We start from the raw sequence: 19,341 nt of genomic DNA on the forward strand, positions 1-19,341 counted from the left end.
GGCACAGGAGGCTTCCACAGGACACAGAAAGGGGCAGTATCTGTGGCCCTTTGGTAGGGATCCCAATTCGTCGGTCATCCTCATCGAGGGTGACCAACTGAAAGGGAATGTTTCGTTACGTATGTAACCCTCGTTCCCTGAAGGAGGAAACAGAGACGACGCGTGATGTCGCCACAGCGTCTATACCACCGTTGACTGGCTGGGTCACCGGCTCGGCTCCTCAGAGAAAACCTGAATATGAGCTGCACCTGCTGCCTACTTATACTCACGCTGTGATCCGCGGCAGCTGGATGCTATAATCGCATGCCAATGTGCATTGGCTCGTTTATTTACACTCAAAGTAGATTGGTCTCTCTAAGCAAGATCCCAATTTGTCGGTCATACGACGTGACGTCTACATTCCCTCCTTCAGGGAATGAGGGTTACATACGTAACCGAGAAGTTATACACATGTAATTCCAATGAGTGGGGTTTGCCCAATTTTTGCACAGGTATGACAGTTTGTCACATCACTTTATTTTAATGCTATGAAAATGGTAATGACAGATATGAGTAATTATATAAATTATATATAAATCATAAATTATAACTTTGCGCAGACAGCGTTTTTTTTTTTTTTTTTTTCCAAAAGTCCCATGTTAAGACTTGTGGTTTTGAAATAGTGTTTTTGTTAAACATTTATTGTAGTGCAGCACATTGTCCCATAGACTCCTATTGTAAATTCATAACTATACACATATTTTTGTTTTTACAAACTAAGGGACTTTGTCTTGCATTACTTTATCTTCTTTTTATGATAACCCCACCTGTTTGGGAAGTCCAAGGATCCTGCAAGCTCCTCATATTCCATGTGAAACACACTGGAGAATGTGTTCTGTAACACAAGCAGAACAGCAATTACTTACTCTGCAGTTTCACTCTCAGAGGTAAACTTTGAGGAGGTTTAACACAGAGGAAAGCCAGTATTTCTGAGGCTTTTTAATTCTATTAGTGTCTGCCTGCCTGTGTAAACCTAACATTGAATATCTGCAGTCACATAGTTTAATGTGCCTGTGTTTGTGCATTTCTGGAAGGGTTAGAATTTCCTGCTTATGAGAAGTAAATAGTTATGGAGCATGGTTCAGTATGAAAAGCATTCTGCAAGCAGTCAAAACAAAAACTTTCACAATGGATCTCTGCAATAAACAAGGAGAAATGCAATAAATAATGAGTTAATTTCCACATTCCAGACCTCATAACAGATGTTTAATATAGGTTTGTTGACAAACTTGTCTTTCCTTTGCAACAGCTGCTCTTTCCAAATTTGAAGACACTAGGAGGACAGTGTCTTAAATTAAGGTGCCATTCAAATGCACTTCAAGAGGTGAAACCTGCCTCGGTTAGGAAGACTAGTTGATTGTCGTCCTCAGTTTTTCACAATGGTAATCTTTTTCCATAACACTTTCTAACACCTAATCTAACAAATGACTTTGTGTTCTATGTGCACCTTCGTAGAGCAGTAATTTTGGGTTGTTTGCTAAGCCAAATATAGGGAACATTCAAATACAGTCAATTTCAAAAACACACATGCACATTGAGGGGGATCACTACTGAATGAGAGCTTTCCCTGATTGCTCAATGGAAAGGGAGGATTCATCAGTTAAAAAAAAAAACTTGTCTGTGCATCCACCGAAAGGTTTTCTCAGTTTTTCATGTAATACATTTCCCTTTGAAAGTGCATATTGCTGGAATACATAATGTTTTCCTTATTACAGTGTTTGCAAAGAGGCAATATACGTAAAAAAAAAAAAAAAAAGTAAAGTATCTAAATATATATATATTCAGTGCTTGCTGCATTTCAATATATATATATATATATGTACTGAAATGCAGCAAGCACTGGTAGCACTGGTATTTCCTTCAGAAAATGTAATTTGAAATATCTGGTATTTTGGGTACATGAGGTGCGTGTATATTTGTTGCCATATTTCTTTGGCAGTGGCAAATAAGGAAGCAATTTAAGTGAAGTTCTCTGCTAGTGAGTCTGCTATAAAGGAAGGAAGTGTTTCTTAACTCTCGCACTCAGCTATGGAAATATCCTACACAGCCTCTCTTTTATAATGCCTAAATGCTGTACATTAGCATTGGCAAACTATTCACAAAAAAAAAATCACAATCGTATTGGGGTAAAATGTAAAAGAAAAGGTAGCTCTTTAGACACTAGCCAGGCCTACAGAGATACACCATTATGTTCTGGAATGAATCTAAATAAAATAGATTTTAATTATGTTAAATAACTCATTATAAATCAATAAATAATTATGTTTTTCTAAATTAAACAAAAAATATTTTGCATTATATGTAATTTGATCTTCTAAACAACCCAATAGCTCAGTGGTTCTCAGTGTTTTGTTTTATTTTTTGAGCCACTGTTTTGGAATGTTGCAAACCATATTCTTTGTGTGGTAGTATCAGCAGTACCAGTATCTGCTTGTCTTGTCCTGAATCTTTGGTGTAAACCCGCTCCCCCCACAAACACCTCAGAGCCCCTCTTTCAAAAATATTGCTTGCTGCGGCCCCAATGTTCTCAATATGCCTCCACTGATAAAAGCTGCTATATTAAATTGTCTTTTAGAACATTTAGTCTCAACTACAAGCAAATTTTTGCTTTAGGCTAAAAATACAGATGTCAAAAAGGAATGCTGTTTGAAGCCCAAGCTTAAATTTTTTTCAAGCATCCTAAAGGGATATTTTGGATAGCCAATATCTTGGTCACACCAAAGAAATGCAAAACATTCTTGATATTTTCATGTTTTATGATCATAAGAATTCTTTGAAAGTTTTTAGTGTTTTGGAAATAAATGTGATGCGATATTTTGGTCTTACAGTTGTTTCCCTGTCAGAAATAAAGACAGTGCATTCTTGGGCCTGCATGAAAGACAAGATGGTAGCCACAGTTTTCCTCAGCAAGACCTCCAAAGACTGCTGCTCTTCAAAGATCAGACTAGCCAGATCCAACAACACCTAAAAAACACCCCAAACAATGATCACTGCTTATAGCCAAGTTACTGTTTAATCACACCTATACAAAATTAATTTGTACTAAAATGTGGGAAAATACCTGGTTTCGTCTGTTCTCCAGCTGTGATGTCTCATAGAGTTGTGCATTGTGTAGCACTATGCCAGAGAAAGCCAGGTACGAAGAAAAGTCCTGTTGAGATGAAAAACAAACAAATGATTATAATAAAATGACATAAAATATAAAATAATTATTAAATTTAATGTGCAAATTTTTCACCCTCTCATCCTGTTCTGTAAAGGCACTGTTCTCTCCACATCTTTTATTGATTGCTTGCGCTACTCCAACAACCTTTAAGCATTAATAAGATGTAGCAGTCAAGTTTTAATAGCAAATGTTGCAAATATAGTATAACAGTTCAGACACTTTTTATGTTTAAATTCATCTCTCACCTCATCTCTGTGATTTTTGATGGGCAAACACAAGATGCTCTGTGTCTTATATCCTGTAATTTGGTCCACCTCTGCATTAAAACGTGGATCCTGAAGGAGAAAAAAAAAATCAGCTACAATTCCCATTTATCCAGCATTTCTGTAAATTATAACTTACAATAATATCACTATTTTTAAAAATCAGCTGGCCATTTCATTAGACAAGGTATTTTTTTTTTTTTAATAGTTTCATTCAACATTTGTTTCCATCTTATGCACCCTAGAAATACAACCTAGTCATAAATGTTAAATGAATAGTTTATCCTAAATAAATAATCAATCTATCATATACATTGAATTTGTTTATTCAGTGTTTAGCTCAGGCCGCAGGGTAGGGTATGCCTGATTAGAATGTCTTGGGACTTTGTGTCTTTTGTTGTGATACCAATAGCCTATCAGCACTGTCATGACGTCATTTTATTCTTCATTTCTCGTGGCTCAGAAACAACTGTGTTCCTGAGCACAGATGGCAGATTTCCAGTTGTGAACATCTAAGTTGGGGGGGGGGGGGGTCCTGCAACACCCGAGCAACTGCAGTTCTGTTTGGCACCATTACTAATACAGAAATTACATACTTCAAGTAAACAAATATGTTTTTTAGACAGATGACGTTTAATGGCACCATGAGGACCTAGTGTTCTTTCTTAATTTTACCCTGTTGTGATATGCGAAAACATAATCATGCTTTTTAAAATGGTGACTGCTGGATTATTCCTTGAATGTTTATATGAAATAGTGTCTCACAACAAGACCATTAAACACTTGAATTTCATGTCAAACATGGTTAGGGGTTTATCTTAACCTTAATTTTAGTGTTTTAAGATGCATCCTGTTAAAGATTAAGATCTTCATTTTAATTTATCATTCTTTCTCTTTCTCACTATCTTTTTCTTTACCTCTTTTTCCTTTCCCTCTCTCTTTAGAAACACAATTAAACTAAATAACAAAGAGCTAAAAATACCTGCCATCATTATACAAACTGTTGGTTAGCAACTGAATTGCATAACATTTAAATCTAATCAAAGGCCTTAAGAGATATAGCCTAAATTGCATTTCTGAGAAAAGACTTTATTAGTACTAGGAGGGTATTATAAAGCAGTAAATTTTATTTCAGCCTCTGAAACCAAAGTGCTTCCTATGCACATGACAAGTTAATACAGAGGCATCAGATAAGAGAAGAATGTTTTAATAAATCTGCTGTCAGAAATTCTGTCTAATTATTGAGATAAGCAGGTAAATCCAAACTTTTCTCTATCCACAGTTTCATTATAAGATCAAAGGGTGATGATACAGTCTGAATGAAGAACGACACAAATTTGTCTTAGTTGTTGTCATTTAACAACTAGCCCATCTCATAACCAATAATTTGTACTTATTTTTTTCAATTTGTATTCATTTTAATTTGATGTATTTAAAATGTCACAATTTTTAATTTCACGTGTCACATGTTCACAATATCAAGAAATTTAGGCTTTCTCATGTCTAGTCTTTAAGGAATAAATCACTGAAATGGCACACAGCATCTGAAATGACAGAGCCTCACCTCATATGCATTCTTGATGTTCAGAGGCTGTCCAGTGGCTGCCACATATCCCACAATTCCTTTGTTCCATTCTAGGCGAATACCACTGTTGGAAGCCTCCTCAAGAGTGGATCCTTCTGCAACATCAAATAGCCGGCTAACCAGGAACTTCCTGTTTGAACTGTCCTCTCCTACCAAGAACAACGAATAGCGATCTGCAGCTATCAACTCGTGAGTGTGTAAGAAGATCCTGTGGCAGAGGACAGTAAGGTCCAAGTGGCTTGAAACATCACGTACAAGCTCCAACAGACGAGCACAGCGGTCCCCATTTTCACGAACTCCTGAGTCCATAATACCTCCACCCTCATCTGTCCCAATGCCTGAGCCAGGCCGCTGGGGAGGAGGAAGTGGCATCTGCACCCTTTCTGTATCACTAAGAAAAGTAAGCGAACCCTCAGCGTCTTTCACAACAATGGGGCGAAGTGGCCTATCAAACTCAGATGCAGAGATCTTTCGTGTAGGGGTGGATGGAGCTGGACTTGGAGATGGTGCATCAGTTGGACCCAGTGGATGGAAGGCCGATAAAGGTTCTGGCGGAGCTTTTGATCCTTCCCGAGATGGCTGAATGGAGTGAACACGTTCAGCAAACCAAGCGTTGACCATTTCCTTAAAAAGAAATGTAACCAAAAACATAAGCTCAGCAGTCTCTTGACCTAAAAAAAATTACAAATACAAAACTAAATCTCAGTAACTGCCTAATCTGAATATACCTAGTCACAAAGTGAGTTCACTTGGTATTTATCTCAGTAAAGCAAACAAGCAGCTATTTTGTTACAAGTTTGGCTTCTAAAATCTGCCCTCATACCTTTTCCTATATATTTCAGGTTGGTCAAATTAATGTGCATGGATCTTATACAGTAAACAAACACAATAATTGAAAGGTGGGACTTCCATTTCTAGAGCTGCCATATGGCTTCCTCTTATACTGCCTCTGCTACTCAGCTGTTTCAACTCATCTACCGACAGCTGACCCAGCAAGATAAAACAGCAATGTAGAGAATTGTCACAGTTCACCTCAGTTATTTCAAGGTTTTATAGGCAGTTTGCTGGACTGGACCTATCTATATAATGAACTGTTACAAAGGTTCTACGTTACATTCTTGAAGTTTTCATTAACAGTTGAATGGGACATTGAGTTTAGCAGCTCAAATGGAAAACATTGGAGCGGATAACAACCCACAATCATAACATCTGCTGATAGATCATTTCCAAATCTGTCAAAACAACACTAATGTAGTGGCTTTTTTTAAACTAACCCTACAATTAAAGCATTAAAATAGCCTGTAACAAATGCTTTCAATCAAATGTTTATTATTCGGGTAGGATATTCAAACTCCACCATAGTCTCAGTGGACCCGACCTAAAATGTCCTTGGCTAGAATAGTTTAAATAAATAACATTCCCTTTGAAGAGACACCATCCAACCATTTACTAAAGTTAGTAACTTCATCTAAAGTTACTCATGTTAGGGGGAAGTCGTGGCCTAGTGGTTAGAGTGTTTGACTCCTAAACCTAAGGTTGTGGGTTCGAGTCTCGGGCCGGCAATACCACGACTGAGGTGCCCTTGAGCAAGGCACCAAACCCTCAACTGCTCCCCCGCTGCCGCAGCATAAATGGCTGCCCACTGCTCTGGGTGTGTGTTCATGGTGTGTGTGTTCACTGCTGTGCGTGCACTTTGGATGGGTTAAATGCAGAGCATGAATTCTGAGTATGGGTCACCATACTTGGCTGTACGTCACCTTAAGAAGTCTTAATTTATCCTGGCCAATCGAATAGTTAGGATTTGCAGCGGTAATAAATTTATTAATAATTAAACAAGCAAACAGATGTTGGAGTAAATTATAATTTATTAAAGGCAAATAAAACTTAAAAAATAATCAATTCATTTTTGGGATTCCCAAAGGGCAGAAATGTAGGTGCTACACACAGCCAGGAACAGCACAAGGTTTGGTAGAATTTGTTAATTTTTTCAACCATCTCAATCTAATTCTTAACTAGTTTTGTGTTTTGCCAATATGGATGGCAAATTTGTATGATTCTATAATTTATACGTTTTTGTATCTGCTTACACTTACACTGTATCTGCTTACACTCTTACACTGAATCAAATCATACACATTCATATGAAATTGCAGAATTGCAAAATTGTTCTGTTTTCTTATGAAAGCGGGTTGCCAATTTATTTTTTGCATAATTTGTTATGTCTGTTCTTCTTCCTCATTATTTCACCAGTACTGGACATAATTTTCTGAGCACAGGATAGTTGTCTGGACATCTATGCAGGTGTGTTAATTCATGTGATCATAGTTAAGGCAACTTATTTAAGCTCTGCATTAAAGTGCATAAAGAACATCAAATCAATCAATATATCAATCACTTCACTGTATAAAAGTTCACACCTTTGTTTGTTGGTTGTTATTGATTAAACAGTGTAAACTATGAGTAGTTATACATCACAGTTGTGAATATCAACGACGGGCATATCTCAAATAAAAACACCCGTACAATGTGAAACTGCTACACACAACCTCAGATATAATTAATTCCTCTAATGAACGAGTTCCAAATTATGTTTACATCGGAGTTCACAAGGAAAAATGCAGTAAATACTGACACTTTCTTCTACAAACAACAAAAACTGTAAAACAGCTAAATTTAAAGTTGAAATCAAGGCATATTTGTCGATGATGAGAACATGGAACGCTGCGTTGCGCAGCTGCAGCAAGCGGGTATACAGCCTCATTACAGGACTATGTCTTTAAACTGAACTAGCAATCTGCGCCTTTGAACTTACCGAGAAGCCTTTCGTACAAAATAAGAATGTGCGAACTCTAGGTTGTCGTCAAGCCAAGCCTCCATCATCCCTTCTTTTTCTGGAGGATAGACCTCCATTCCGCCTCCACAGATCAGCCGGTGGATATCATCCGCCTGCTTTCTTCTGATGTTCAGTCACAAACACACTTCCACCACAACCAGCCACCGGCGTCTACAATGGCTGCACTATTACTCTCTCTCTCTCTCCCTTCTTCCCTCCCTCCCTACGCACACACACTTAACGCGGCTTTACACATTAAAATAAAGTCTATCACAAGGCAATGTTAAACAAACTCTTAAAGCTTATTACCCATTTGGAAGGATACCTTAATATCAGACCTCAAGGTGATTATGACAGTTGTAACAGTTGTAACTATTTTGGTACATTATTAGTATCCTGTATCATATCAAACTTTTTTTTTTGTCCCATTTGGGGCTTTTATGTAAAATGTATAATTTCTATACTTTTTTTACTGCCATTTGATGTTAGGAAATAAACTCCTCACAACCACTTCATCAAGTAAATCAATATCCCAAGGATACCATATGGGTAGTTCACATGACATGTCAATTAGTGATTGTAGCCTGGTTCAAGCTACATTTAAAAGTATTTTAATCAACATAATATGTCATTGTTATCATTTACAATTGTTATACATTCAACTATTTTATAAGCTCGGATAAATAAACGACAGCGTGGATTTCAACTAAAAAAGAAATAAATGAATACATTTTAATGCCCATTGAATGTTCACTATATTACGTAAAATGCACTTTGCTTTATGGACATGCATACAGTCAAACACAAATATTTAAAAAATGTGAATGTCAATACCATTGGATTTGATTAAAATAACAAAATTCAGAATCCTTACCAGACATTCATCCCTTTGAACTTTTTTTGCTAACCTATTGCCAAATATTGAATAGCCCTGACCCACCCCTAAGCACTACCCCATCTCTGTACACAATGGTGTAGCCTTACCAGCAGATGGTGCCTCCTTCTCTCCTGGGAGAGGGAAAAACCACTGAAGGCATATGTGCTCTCTTGGGTACAAATGTGATTCCACTGTATACATGGTGGCCTGGTTGAGCTAATGACAGTCTCTGGAGACTATGTGTCAGTGAGAGTGAACAAATTGGAAAATGTTTCAATAAAATATTTTTTATATTGCTTTGTTTGTTTGTTTGTTTGTTTGTTTGTTTGTTTGTTTGTTTCAGTTCATTTATCAATGGCTGCATTTGGCAGGCACTTCCCACTATCTTTCCACAGAAGATGGAACTTAGGAATCATGTCAGGACATGCTGGGCTTATGGTGGGATTTCTGTGGCCCATCTACGGCACCACATGCAACTTTCACAAACTTCAAGCACCATTTGTCATGGTGTCCCCAACTATATGTGCATGAACACACAAAGTCAGCTAGCTGGGCTGAAACATTGTCCAGATGTGGTCACTCAAGTCACTCTAAGCTAAACTACTCGGTTCACCTTTCAGTCATAAGTCAAACAACACTCTATTCCTTCACATAATTCCATGCACTACATTAAACAGCTCAGCTGCTATTGTAAACCCAAAAGTTAGTGCTATGGAGGATAGCATTGGATGGAGAGAAGTTCTATGCAGTTCTCCAATGGAAACAATTTTGAGTGCTTTGTTTGTCCTGTGTAGCGCTCAACAAGACAAATATGGCAGTAAAATCATTTATTAACAGCAGGTTTAATGGAGACAGAGAATGGGGTTGAAACCGGGGTCAAAACAATGAAGGCCTACTGCAGAGACACAAGTGGATGTGCACTGGATGCAAGAAATGAAAGTAACTTAAAAAAAAACATTAAACACATGTTGTCCGAAATTTGCTTGCCTTTGGATGATACCACTGTGCTCGACAGTGTTCAGATGTTCGTGTCTTATGAAGCCTTTCACTGAAGAGTTCAATTTTTTCATGATATCCTAAAGATATAGATGCAGGTAATATAAACACAGGAAGAAGATGGTGATAAGTTTTTATGTAACTTAATACATTAATTGGAAAATTAAGCAAATTGGGTACAAATTATGGGGGGTCTTGAGTCCCCATAGGAAGTCAAAACAAAAGGTTGGGGAGTTTATGTATTTAAATTCAATTGTATTTTTGCCAAGATATCTCAGCGACCACAAAAAAAATTGATTTTGTTGGCTTTGTCAAGCTTAGTTAAGTAATCAAGGTGTGTATTTTCTTCTGGATGCAACAGTCAGCTGCTCAATCCCTTTTTGTAAAGATTGTTATTAGACAAAACATAAATATGGTTCATATTTATCATTTTATTATAGAGACCAATATCACAGATATATCGCAAAAAGTTCAAACCTAAAAGTCTTTTAAAATAACACACCCTTGAAAGTTATTTTAAAAGTTAATTTGCTCATTAAATGCGCCATCTATTTCCCTCTAGATTCAATACATGTGACTAATAATCAATAAATCTTGACAGTTGCAGGGATAGTTTACCCAAAAATGGAAATGTCAAACATCTCATTTGTGTAATATGAGGCAAATTTAAAATAAAATTTTGAACATTGTTTTAAACTTTTGCTTTTTATTAATATATATATATATATATATATATATATATATATATATATATATATATATATATATATATATATATATATAAAAGAAAAAGAAAAAGAAAAAACACAAGAAATAAATGTGTATAGGTTTAAAACAACACAAGGGAAATGGTTTTGGGTGAACTATTCCTTTAACAGTTCTTATTATAAATACATGCACTGTTCACTGTTTTCAAGATTTTATGCCACAGCATGCACATCAAGACCTTAGGTATGCTCTGCAGGCATAGTTACCTCCAGAATGCACAGAATTCTCCTTTATATCACATCTCCTCTAGGACCATGAAGGGGTCACAAGCAGGGTATTTCGGAGAAAATCTGCTGCAGTAGAAAACATCCCCAGTGAACAGTTCTGAGCTCCGGTTGAATATTGTTAAATATTTTGGAAGGTAGTGGAGGGGGTTTCAGGGGGTTGAGTCTTTCTTTCTGAGTTTGACAAACCACAGAGCTATCCCTGGTAAACATCACGAAAGTCTAGCAAGATCTGGAATAAACACAAAGGAAAGTGCGAGGGGGGTGGTGCAGATCCTTACATTTAGGTTGTTTTATGAGATATGTAACAGGATGTCAGGAGAGCCTGAGCTGAGTTGAGCTGTGGTCTGCCTGTTGCAGAAAGCTTCTTAAATTAGTAACAGTTAAACTGGTCAAGCAAATCTCTTATAGTAACTTAAATGGAATACATTTGCATCATCAATTAACATTCAAAAAGACATTATGTAAATTACCACTGCATAATAAGCTCATCTGTAATGACATTGAAGTGAATGTCTCTAATTGCTGGCACACCATCAAGAATATAAAACACCTCTTTCCATTTGGAAGTCACACGCATACATACAGTATGTTAAATATGAATTGCAAATATATTTGTTTCCCATGAGTGATGCTTGTGGTGCAAATCCTGCTGTCATATCTCTATCACTATAAGTTTTTAGGAAAAAGTTATATTATGGTCTAGCACATACTCCACTAAAATACTTAAAATAATAATAAAAATTGTATATTTTAATGGAGTATGTACTAAGTAGACCATAATGTAGCAAATACTTTATTAAAATACTAAGTATAAATACAAATTATACTTTTAGAAGAGCAATTTAAAAACATTAAAAGTTATTAAAAAGTTATTACTCTAGTTATTCTCTAGTTAATACGCCTTTATATATATATATTCTAAATGGGAACAACATACTGTACAGTAGGCTGTCTTTGAGATTTTGCTGTCTGCTATGTCTGGAAATGCGTTAAACATCCAATCCATCTTGATGCTTGTCAAATCTATAATTATCATTATGATTTATAACTATCTCCTCAGTTTAAACAGCTGTAAAATAGGGTGAAAAGTAGGTCTTTGCTAACAATAGAAGTACATCTGGAACACATTTGTTGGTCCAAACACACTGTATGCATTATTGGTTACCTCTATGTGAACCCCATTATTTAAACTTTGGTCATAGGTTAATGTAGAATATAATGCAGATTTTATGGTTTGATGGGGTTTGTCTCAATGGATTAGCTAGTCAAAGAACACTAAAATCTAAAACCTTGTGTGAAAATGTTCACAAAAAGATTGTTTTTGTTACAGACATGCTCAAATCAAACAAAGATGTCAAGTTTGATATTAGTGATGTTTTGTTCTGATACAGTACCTGTGCAATTGGTGACATATCGACATATTTGATTTAAAAGCTACAGGTGAAGAGTCTTGTGAGTAATGACCTTAACATTAGTTTGCTTCTCCACATAACATTGCATGGTTTCAGAAGACTTGAAATACAGACCATGAATTATGTGGACTACTTTAATATTGCTTTGTTTTTGTTTGTTTTTTCCTGACCATGCCCTGCATCTACTGCACCTGTAATGCCTATTTCTACTGGCAAATGACACTTCTTGACATTAACAGGTTGTCACAATAAAAACCATGTAGACAGAATAGAAACAAATATTTAAGGAGGTTGAGGTTTCCTTTGTTTTTCCACTCCAATGATGTACAGGTATTCCTCTGTGCAAGCAGTTAATTCAGTGGAAATTGTTGATGGAAAGGACAGATGAGCTTATTTCAGTGTGTGAAAACACTCTCGATTTCCCTGAGGCAGTGTCCAAGATTTTGCCATGCTTCTTTCACACACAAACAAAGGCTACAACCCCATGAGTGTTGTTTCATGCGTGTTTTTTTTTTTTTTTTTTTTTTCAGTTGTGATGTGAAGTTTGTACAGGTGTAATCAAAGACAGGCTAACACACTGCAAAACTATATTTGGCTAATGTAATAAAAGTATGTCTATTTGTTATTCACAAAATGATTGACTGAAATTAGACAGTGATTAGGATCAGTGATTAGGAACATCAGCAGTCTTATCTGGAAACATGGAATAATAATTATAGAATTACTGAACTGCATTTTTCTTGCACTTGAAGCTCATCGCTTCTTTCTGTGATTTGCCATAAGACATTTTGGCTGATAACCGTGTACACTTGGTGAGTTAATGGAAGAATCAGTCTAATCTTAGTCAAATGATAATGAGTACTTGTTGTGTAAAATGTGTATAATTTTTTTTAAACTCCTTACAAACAAAATTTTTAATTGTTACACAATCTCTGAAACCTGACACTCAAACACCGAACCACACACCAAATCTGCAAAACCATACACTAATTCTTGGCCTTTGACTTATTTTTCAATTTCATATACTTTTGCAAAACACAATACACAATTCTCTATGAATATCAGGATTATGGACTGGTCTGTATGTGTTTTTGCCCCTGTGACCCAGTTTTGTCTTTCATTTGAGTGTTATAATTTGATCCCAGGTGTGTCTCATTCTTACACAATTATCCTTACCCAATTATCCTGCCTTTAAAAACCCTAGTCTTTCAGTTCAGTCAAATCAAACCCACAACCTTCTGTGCTGCTAACGCAGTGCTCTACCGCTGAGCCACAGGAACACTCCATACCAGACTGTTTCTGGCCATAGCCCATCTTACAACCTACCTGGACGACAAGCTCTGCTCATTCTATGACGGCAGCCTCAACACCGCGTGTAGAGCGCTGTCATCCGAAGATGGCCCCCGAGCGAATTTTGCTGCCTTCGTGGAGTGGATTCTGGTGAGAAACAGGTTGCCATTCAACATCGGCTCCGAGGAAGATCTCGCCGAATCCACTCCAGCCCCAGTGCCCAGCCCTCCATCTCCCCACAGTGCGGAGCATCAGCCTGAGCCCACCGATGATGGAGAGCCCATTACTGCCGCGATCAATGAGCCAGCGCAATGCCGAGCAACTGAGTGGAGGATCGCCCCGGATATGGAGCTCAACCTGTCAGACCAGGTATGAGAGCCGGTTATAGTGCCCACCGCAAGGGAGAGAGCCACGGACGGTGTGAGCGCGGAGTGGAGCTCTGCCCCCTGTATCATGGCTGAGGGTGAGCCGAGTATGGAGCACCAAAAGGGCCAAAATGAGGGGGAGGATCTTATAGACTGAGAATCTGAACTGGAGGTTAAACTGCCCCCTCTCCTGTCGCCGTCATCTCTGCTGGTCCCGCCCAGCTCTCCTTCATCCTTGGTTTCCTCGTCCAGCCCTGAGGGGGCTTCTGATCCTCCAATACCCATTCCTAGAATGTGTCCTCCAGTGCCCGCTCCTAGAATGTGTCCTCCAGTGCCCGCTCCTAGAATGTGTCCTCCAGTGCCCGCTCCTAGAATGTGTCCTCCAGTGCCTGCTCCTAGAATGTGTCCTCCAGTGCCCGCTCCTTGAAAATACCCACCCTCCCACCCACTCCTGCCTCCTCCACCGCTGTTGTCTGGCAGCCCCCCTGCTCATCTGCCATCCTCCAGCATCACTGTGGTTGGAGTCTCCCTCACCTCCGCCTCCAGCCTCCGAGGCCCAGACTATGCCTTGGCCCGTAGTCCCAGCTGCTCCACCTCGGCTTCTAGCTTCATTGCCTCCACTGTCAACCATCGATCCATCAGCTCCACTGGGCTCTCTCGTCCCTCTGGCTCCGCCTTGGTCAGGTGTTGACCTGCCATCACCTCTGGACTACTCTCCACTGGCTGCTCCTAGTCGCTCCATCCCACCAGCTCCAGTGGTCTCCTCCTTCCTGCCAGCTCCACCTTGGTACTCAGTCGCTCTGGCTCCGCTGCAGATCTCTGGATCTCCCCCTCAGTCGCCAGAGCCCTCGGCTCCACCCTGGCCCCTCAGAGCCTCCACATCCCCCTGGCTCTTTGGCTCTCTGCCTCGGACTCCTCCTCCACCTGCTCCACCGCCGTTGGTCGGCCCCCTGGAGTCGGTGGCCATTCCTCCTCCATGGCTTCTCCCACCGTTGGTTCAATCTTGGGCCACTGTTATGGCTGTGGCCTGGGTCCTGCAGGGCTCCTCCTGCTCCAAGCTCTTCCCTCCATCGTCTCCTCCCTGGCTCCTCCTTCCATGGTCTATTTGTCTGCCGGCCCCCTCCCGGGGGTCTGTCCTCCACTGGAACCTCCTCCCAAGTTCCCACCCATGCCTCCCTCTGTTGTTATTTAGGTGCGAGGACGCACTTTTCGGGAGGGGGCATTATCTTAGGATTATGGACTGGTCTGTCTGTATTTTTGCCCCTGTGACCCAGTTTTGTCTTTCATTTGATTGTTAATTTGATCCCAGGTGTGTCTCGTTCTTCCCCAATTATCCTGCCTTTAAAAATCCTAGTCCTTTCAGTTCAGTTTTGTTGGGTCTACCAGTTACGTACGTGTGTCTTCCTCCTGTTCTTCATGTTGGATTTACCCCTCTTTCGAGTTATCTATGACTCTGTGTTCCTTTCGACAGAGTAGTGTGACAATGTAACACACACACACAAAGGAGTTTGCAAATGTTTACTTTTGAGATTTGTTTGTGATATTTTGAATGCAGTGCTTCATTTTGCAAGAGATGTGGGGCATTTTGCATTTAGTGTATGCAATTCTTAGATCTGTGTGTAAAGCTTTGAAAATGTGTGTAAGCAGTTGAAGAAAAACCCCCCCCACTAATATCAGTCTTTAAATTGTTAGCCTTTACCACACACACACACGTATATATATATATATATATATATATATATATATATATATATATAGACATCCACATTGCTTTTAGTAATTTCTGAGGGGACAGAACTATGGAAAAGTCACATTTGAGCAAGCTAGGTTTTCCACACAAATAAATAAATTGTGTTCCCTATGAGCTTTTGAAAAATAACCAAATTATTGAATGCGACAGCCATAATATGCCAGATGGTGAAGAAAATATGAATCAACGTTATCAGTACAAGATGTCAAAAATCATATTTACAGGCCAGGGTATATAGTAAGCCAGACTGCGGTACAAGTAGAATTGATTCAATACTGGTTGACAAATCAGAGGACACTGCCAGATGTGTGCAAAGAGAAATAAGAGAAGATACACTGTGACAGCTGTCATTTTATTGCTTTATTACTTCAGTTGATACGAGATGCAGATAAACCCATCAACTTTCCATCATTTGGAATGTCCTGCTTTAAGTGATCTTAAAAATTGTGAAGTGGTAATGTACAAGAATGCATTATTTCAAGTGTTCAATATTATGCTACAATTAATTTGAATACATTTTAAAGGTCAAAGCAAAATGTAAGACAAAATACATGCCAGGCAGTTGATCAAGTGGTTAATGAGTTTGGCGAGTGGATGACTGGTTAAAGAGAGAGCCTCTCTAGACTGTTCTTTTCAAGGACTGTAATAGATTCATACCTTCAAAACGCAAGAGCACACAGATGTTAAAATAAATAATGTTGAACCTGTGACCTATTTTTAAATGTAATCAGGTTCCACTGTACTGGTACCACCATATAATCATAATCATAATTCATATATTAGATAGATAGATAGATAGATAGATAGATAGATAGAAAGATCGCAGAGAAATTCAGACAAAGATACATTAATACCACACACAAGTCATATGAAAGATAAATATTTGGAAGTTCAGAATTTGATCATTTCTGGCTTCCATCAACAAATCTGCTCTCAGCAAAGTGTTTACTCATCCCTTCAGAGTTATTTTTAGTAAGAGGGCTTTGGAATAACTCTTGCCTAGAAATGGAAATTTAAGATCAACACAATGAGAACTTGGCTCTGCAGCTCTATTCCCTGTGGAATTTGTGACTTATACAAGTAGTCCAAAAAAATAAAAGAATAAATTAAATTCTTAAACATCTACCATACCACAAGGGGATCTCCAAATGCTAACAGAGGAAACTGTATTTCCTCTGAAGGGATCTGAGATATGCACAATCTTTTTCCTGACAGTTTTGTCTATAGTAACTTCACAACTTTTTAAGGACTCAAAGCAAATAATGGGCCTGATGCATGAGAAGAGACACCTGCCGTTTCGAAAGTCTCTGTATGTATGAAACAAAGGCTTATGCAAATCACAAAACAAACATGTACCCACCTAGTAGAATTCACATTCAAAAATGGCCATAGAGAATTCTTATAAAGGTCTAACTTGAGTTAACCAGAGTGAGAGTGAATATTTCAACACTATTGCTTTAGCATATCAACTTAGCTAATCAAACATGTATGGCCTATTTTTTTTAAGAATGGTTCACCAAACATTTATCACATCCGCAGGTACTGTAAGTATGACCTGTTGTATCTCAAGAGAAACCTAAACACATACAGTTTGGAAGGATGTGAGAAAATATAGATATAATAAATAGTAACTGAATGTTTGCTTCCAAAGTAGTTTAGTAGACTGGAATAGCTGTTTTATGTCCGCTAAAATTATTGACCCATTTCTTCAAAAGGGGTGTCAGGGCAGTTTATTTTGTTTTGTGAGCTGCATATCTGTGCTTTGAACTTGTCTGAAAGCTAGAAAAAAAAAAAAAAAAAAAAAAAAAAGACAGTCCAAAAATAGCTTTTGGGTTTGACAAGCAAACACTGTTAGTGAAATATATGAGCTCAATACAGTTGAACAGATGAAAATCTAACCACACAATTATGACACAATATACGATGAGTGTAAATCAAAAGAACGTAAATCTGTTGTGCTGACAAAAAGGCCTGACAGTTTTCATGTCCTTCATATGATTCTTAGAAAGTCATAAAAAAATACATTTTATATTTGTTTTCTTATGTTATTACATAACCTTCAGCTTTAATAGAAGGTCTAGTGAACCAAAAGGGAGTAACAGCACACACCCACTCAAACACACCACATCCTGATGTCAAGAGGTATATCAATCACCTTACAGTTCTAGAACCTCCTCCATGCTGATATAATACTCACATTAACTTCCATAATATTCATGACTTCCTTTTGTCACAGTTAGATTAGTACACAATCTCACTTTTTTTAACTCACCCCATGTTGAATCGTCAGATGAAATGTCTCCAATGAAAACAGTATTAATTTTTCTTCTTCCTTTTCCTCGCTCTCCCTCTTTCTCCTCTTCAAACTTTCCCTCTTTAACAGAGACTTCGAGCAGACTGGCTTTTATTTATGTCCTTTTTTGGGGTTGGAGTAGATGTAGAGAGCTTGCAGAACATTACATTACTCCCTTGCTGTTATACCCGAGAAACTTTGCCTTCCCTCTCTCTCTCTCCCTCTCTCTCTCTCTCTCTCTCTCTCTCTTTCTCTCTCTCTCTCTCTCTCTCTCTCTCTCTGTCTCTCTTTGTTTCTCTCTCTGTTTTATGAATCCCACTCCAACTGAAATATCCGAGATATAACCAGTCACACAAGATCACATTCAGGTGTGTTTGTATGTATGTTTCCAGCCTGTGTTTGAGAAATTCACTGGCATTGATTTAATATGTTTACGTAAAAGCATTGCTAAACTATTGCAGTTTGTGTGGCTCTCTGTTTGTCTTATGCCATTACACTCAGGTGAAATATGGCAGGAAAGGGTTCAAGTTCACTTGTCCGAGACACAAAAACATACCCAGTCAGTGCTCTCAAGGGCTTAAAGCAACTGGGATCCAGCAAGGAACTACTTGTACCACTGAGTTTAACAAACCCAGGTAACTAGACTCTGGGGTACAGCCCTGGTAAACATGTAGATAGAAAAGGCCACAGTCTCTGGAGAGCAGCAGATCTACCTAGCAGGCCTTCTCATTATGAAGAGGCGCCTTCCAATTTGGACACCGACACTCATTTTCATTCATTTTTCTTGGAATTGTTAAATACGTAGGATAAACTATTTTTTGTCTAAATGGTTTCATAAAGAACCTTTAACATCGGAAGAACCTTTCTGTCTCACAAAATGTTATTTGTGGTGAAAGAAAGTTCTTCAGATTATAAAAAGCTAAGAAAGAGATGGTTCCTTTGACTGAATGGTTCTTTCTGGAACCATTTTTTTTCTTTGACACTGCTGTGAAGAAACTTTTAAGCACTTTTATTTTTAAGAGTGTACGAATTTGTCATACAGTACAGCATACCCCAGTGTGTTCCAAATTTTTTTTGTTTATTTTTTTTTATTTACAAAAACAAGGACCCATTTCTCAATACTTAAGTTATTTTTTCAAAACTCTTCACACAGTGAGCAAAATGTGGGCTAAACTGTAGATCATTTTCCATTCCCTTGGCACAAAATATATTCAATGCATTCACACTGCTTCAAATTACATGAATTATTTTCTCATTTAGACACAACCACAGCCAAAACACTATGGCCAATTTGTAAGTTTACATACTCTTTTAAAAAAAAATGTACATAAAACGTAATACAACACTTAACAAGACAGCAGTTTACTAGATTTCTACAGTAATATGATATTGAAATATATACTAAATCTAGAAATGCAATACTATCAAAACAATTAAGAAAAACAGACCTAGAAGTCTTACACAGTTATCATTAATT

General features: G+C 38.0%; 1 protein-coding gene across 4 annotated transcripts in view; it reads right to left on the reverse strand.

Annotated features, from left to right (window-relative positions):
* Positions 1-18,058, reverse strand: part of pde5ab (phosphodiesterase 5A, cGMP-specific, b) — a 49,406-nt gene extending 31,348 nt beyond the window's left edge. For 2 of the 4 annotated variants that reach the window (XM_042728455.1, XM_042728454.1), the window contains exons 1-7: positions 7,866-8,090; positions 5,033-5,678; positions 3,451-3,540; positions 3,278-3,349; positions 3,101-3,190; positions 2,866-3,003; positions 807-874 (exon numbers count right to left, since the gene is read on the reverse strand). In XM_042728455.1, the coding sequence (XP_042584389.1) occupies positions 807-874; positions 2,866-3,003; positions 3,101-3,190; positions 3,278-3,349; positions 3,451-3,540; positions 5,033-5,678; positions 7,866-7,963 (1,202 nt within the window). In that variant the 5' untranslated portion in view covers positions 7,964-8,090. Of the gene's footprint in view, positions 1-806; positions 875-2,865; positions 3,004-3,100; positions 3,191-3,277; positions 3,350-3,450; positions 3,541-5,032; positions 5,679-7,865; positions 8,091-10,733; positions 10,875-17,843 lie in introns of those variants that run through there. The other 2 variants (XM_042728456.1, XM_042728457.1) reach the window with 2 other exon arrangements.
* Positions 18,059-19,341: the final 1,283 nt, after the last annotated feature.

This window comes from Cyprinus carpio, chromosome B7 (genome assembly GCF_018340385.1).
Source record: "Cyprinus carpio isolate SPL01 chromosome B7, ASM1834038v1, whole genome shotgun sequence".
In the NCBI taxonomy this organism is placed as follows: domain Eukaryota; kingdom Metazoa; phylum Chordata; class Actinopteri; order Cypriniformes; family Cyprinidae; genus Cyprinus; species Cyprinus carpio.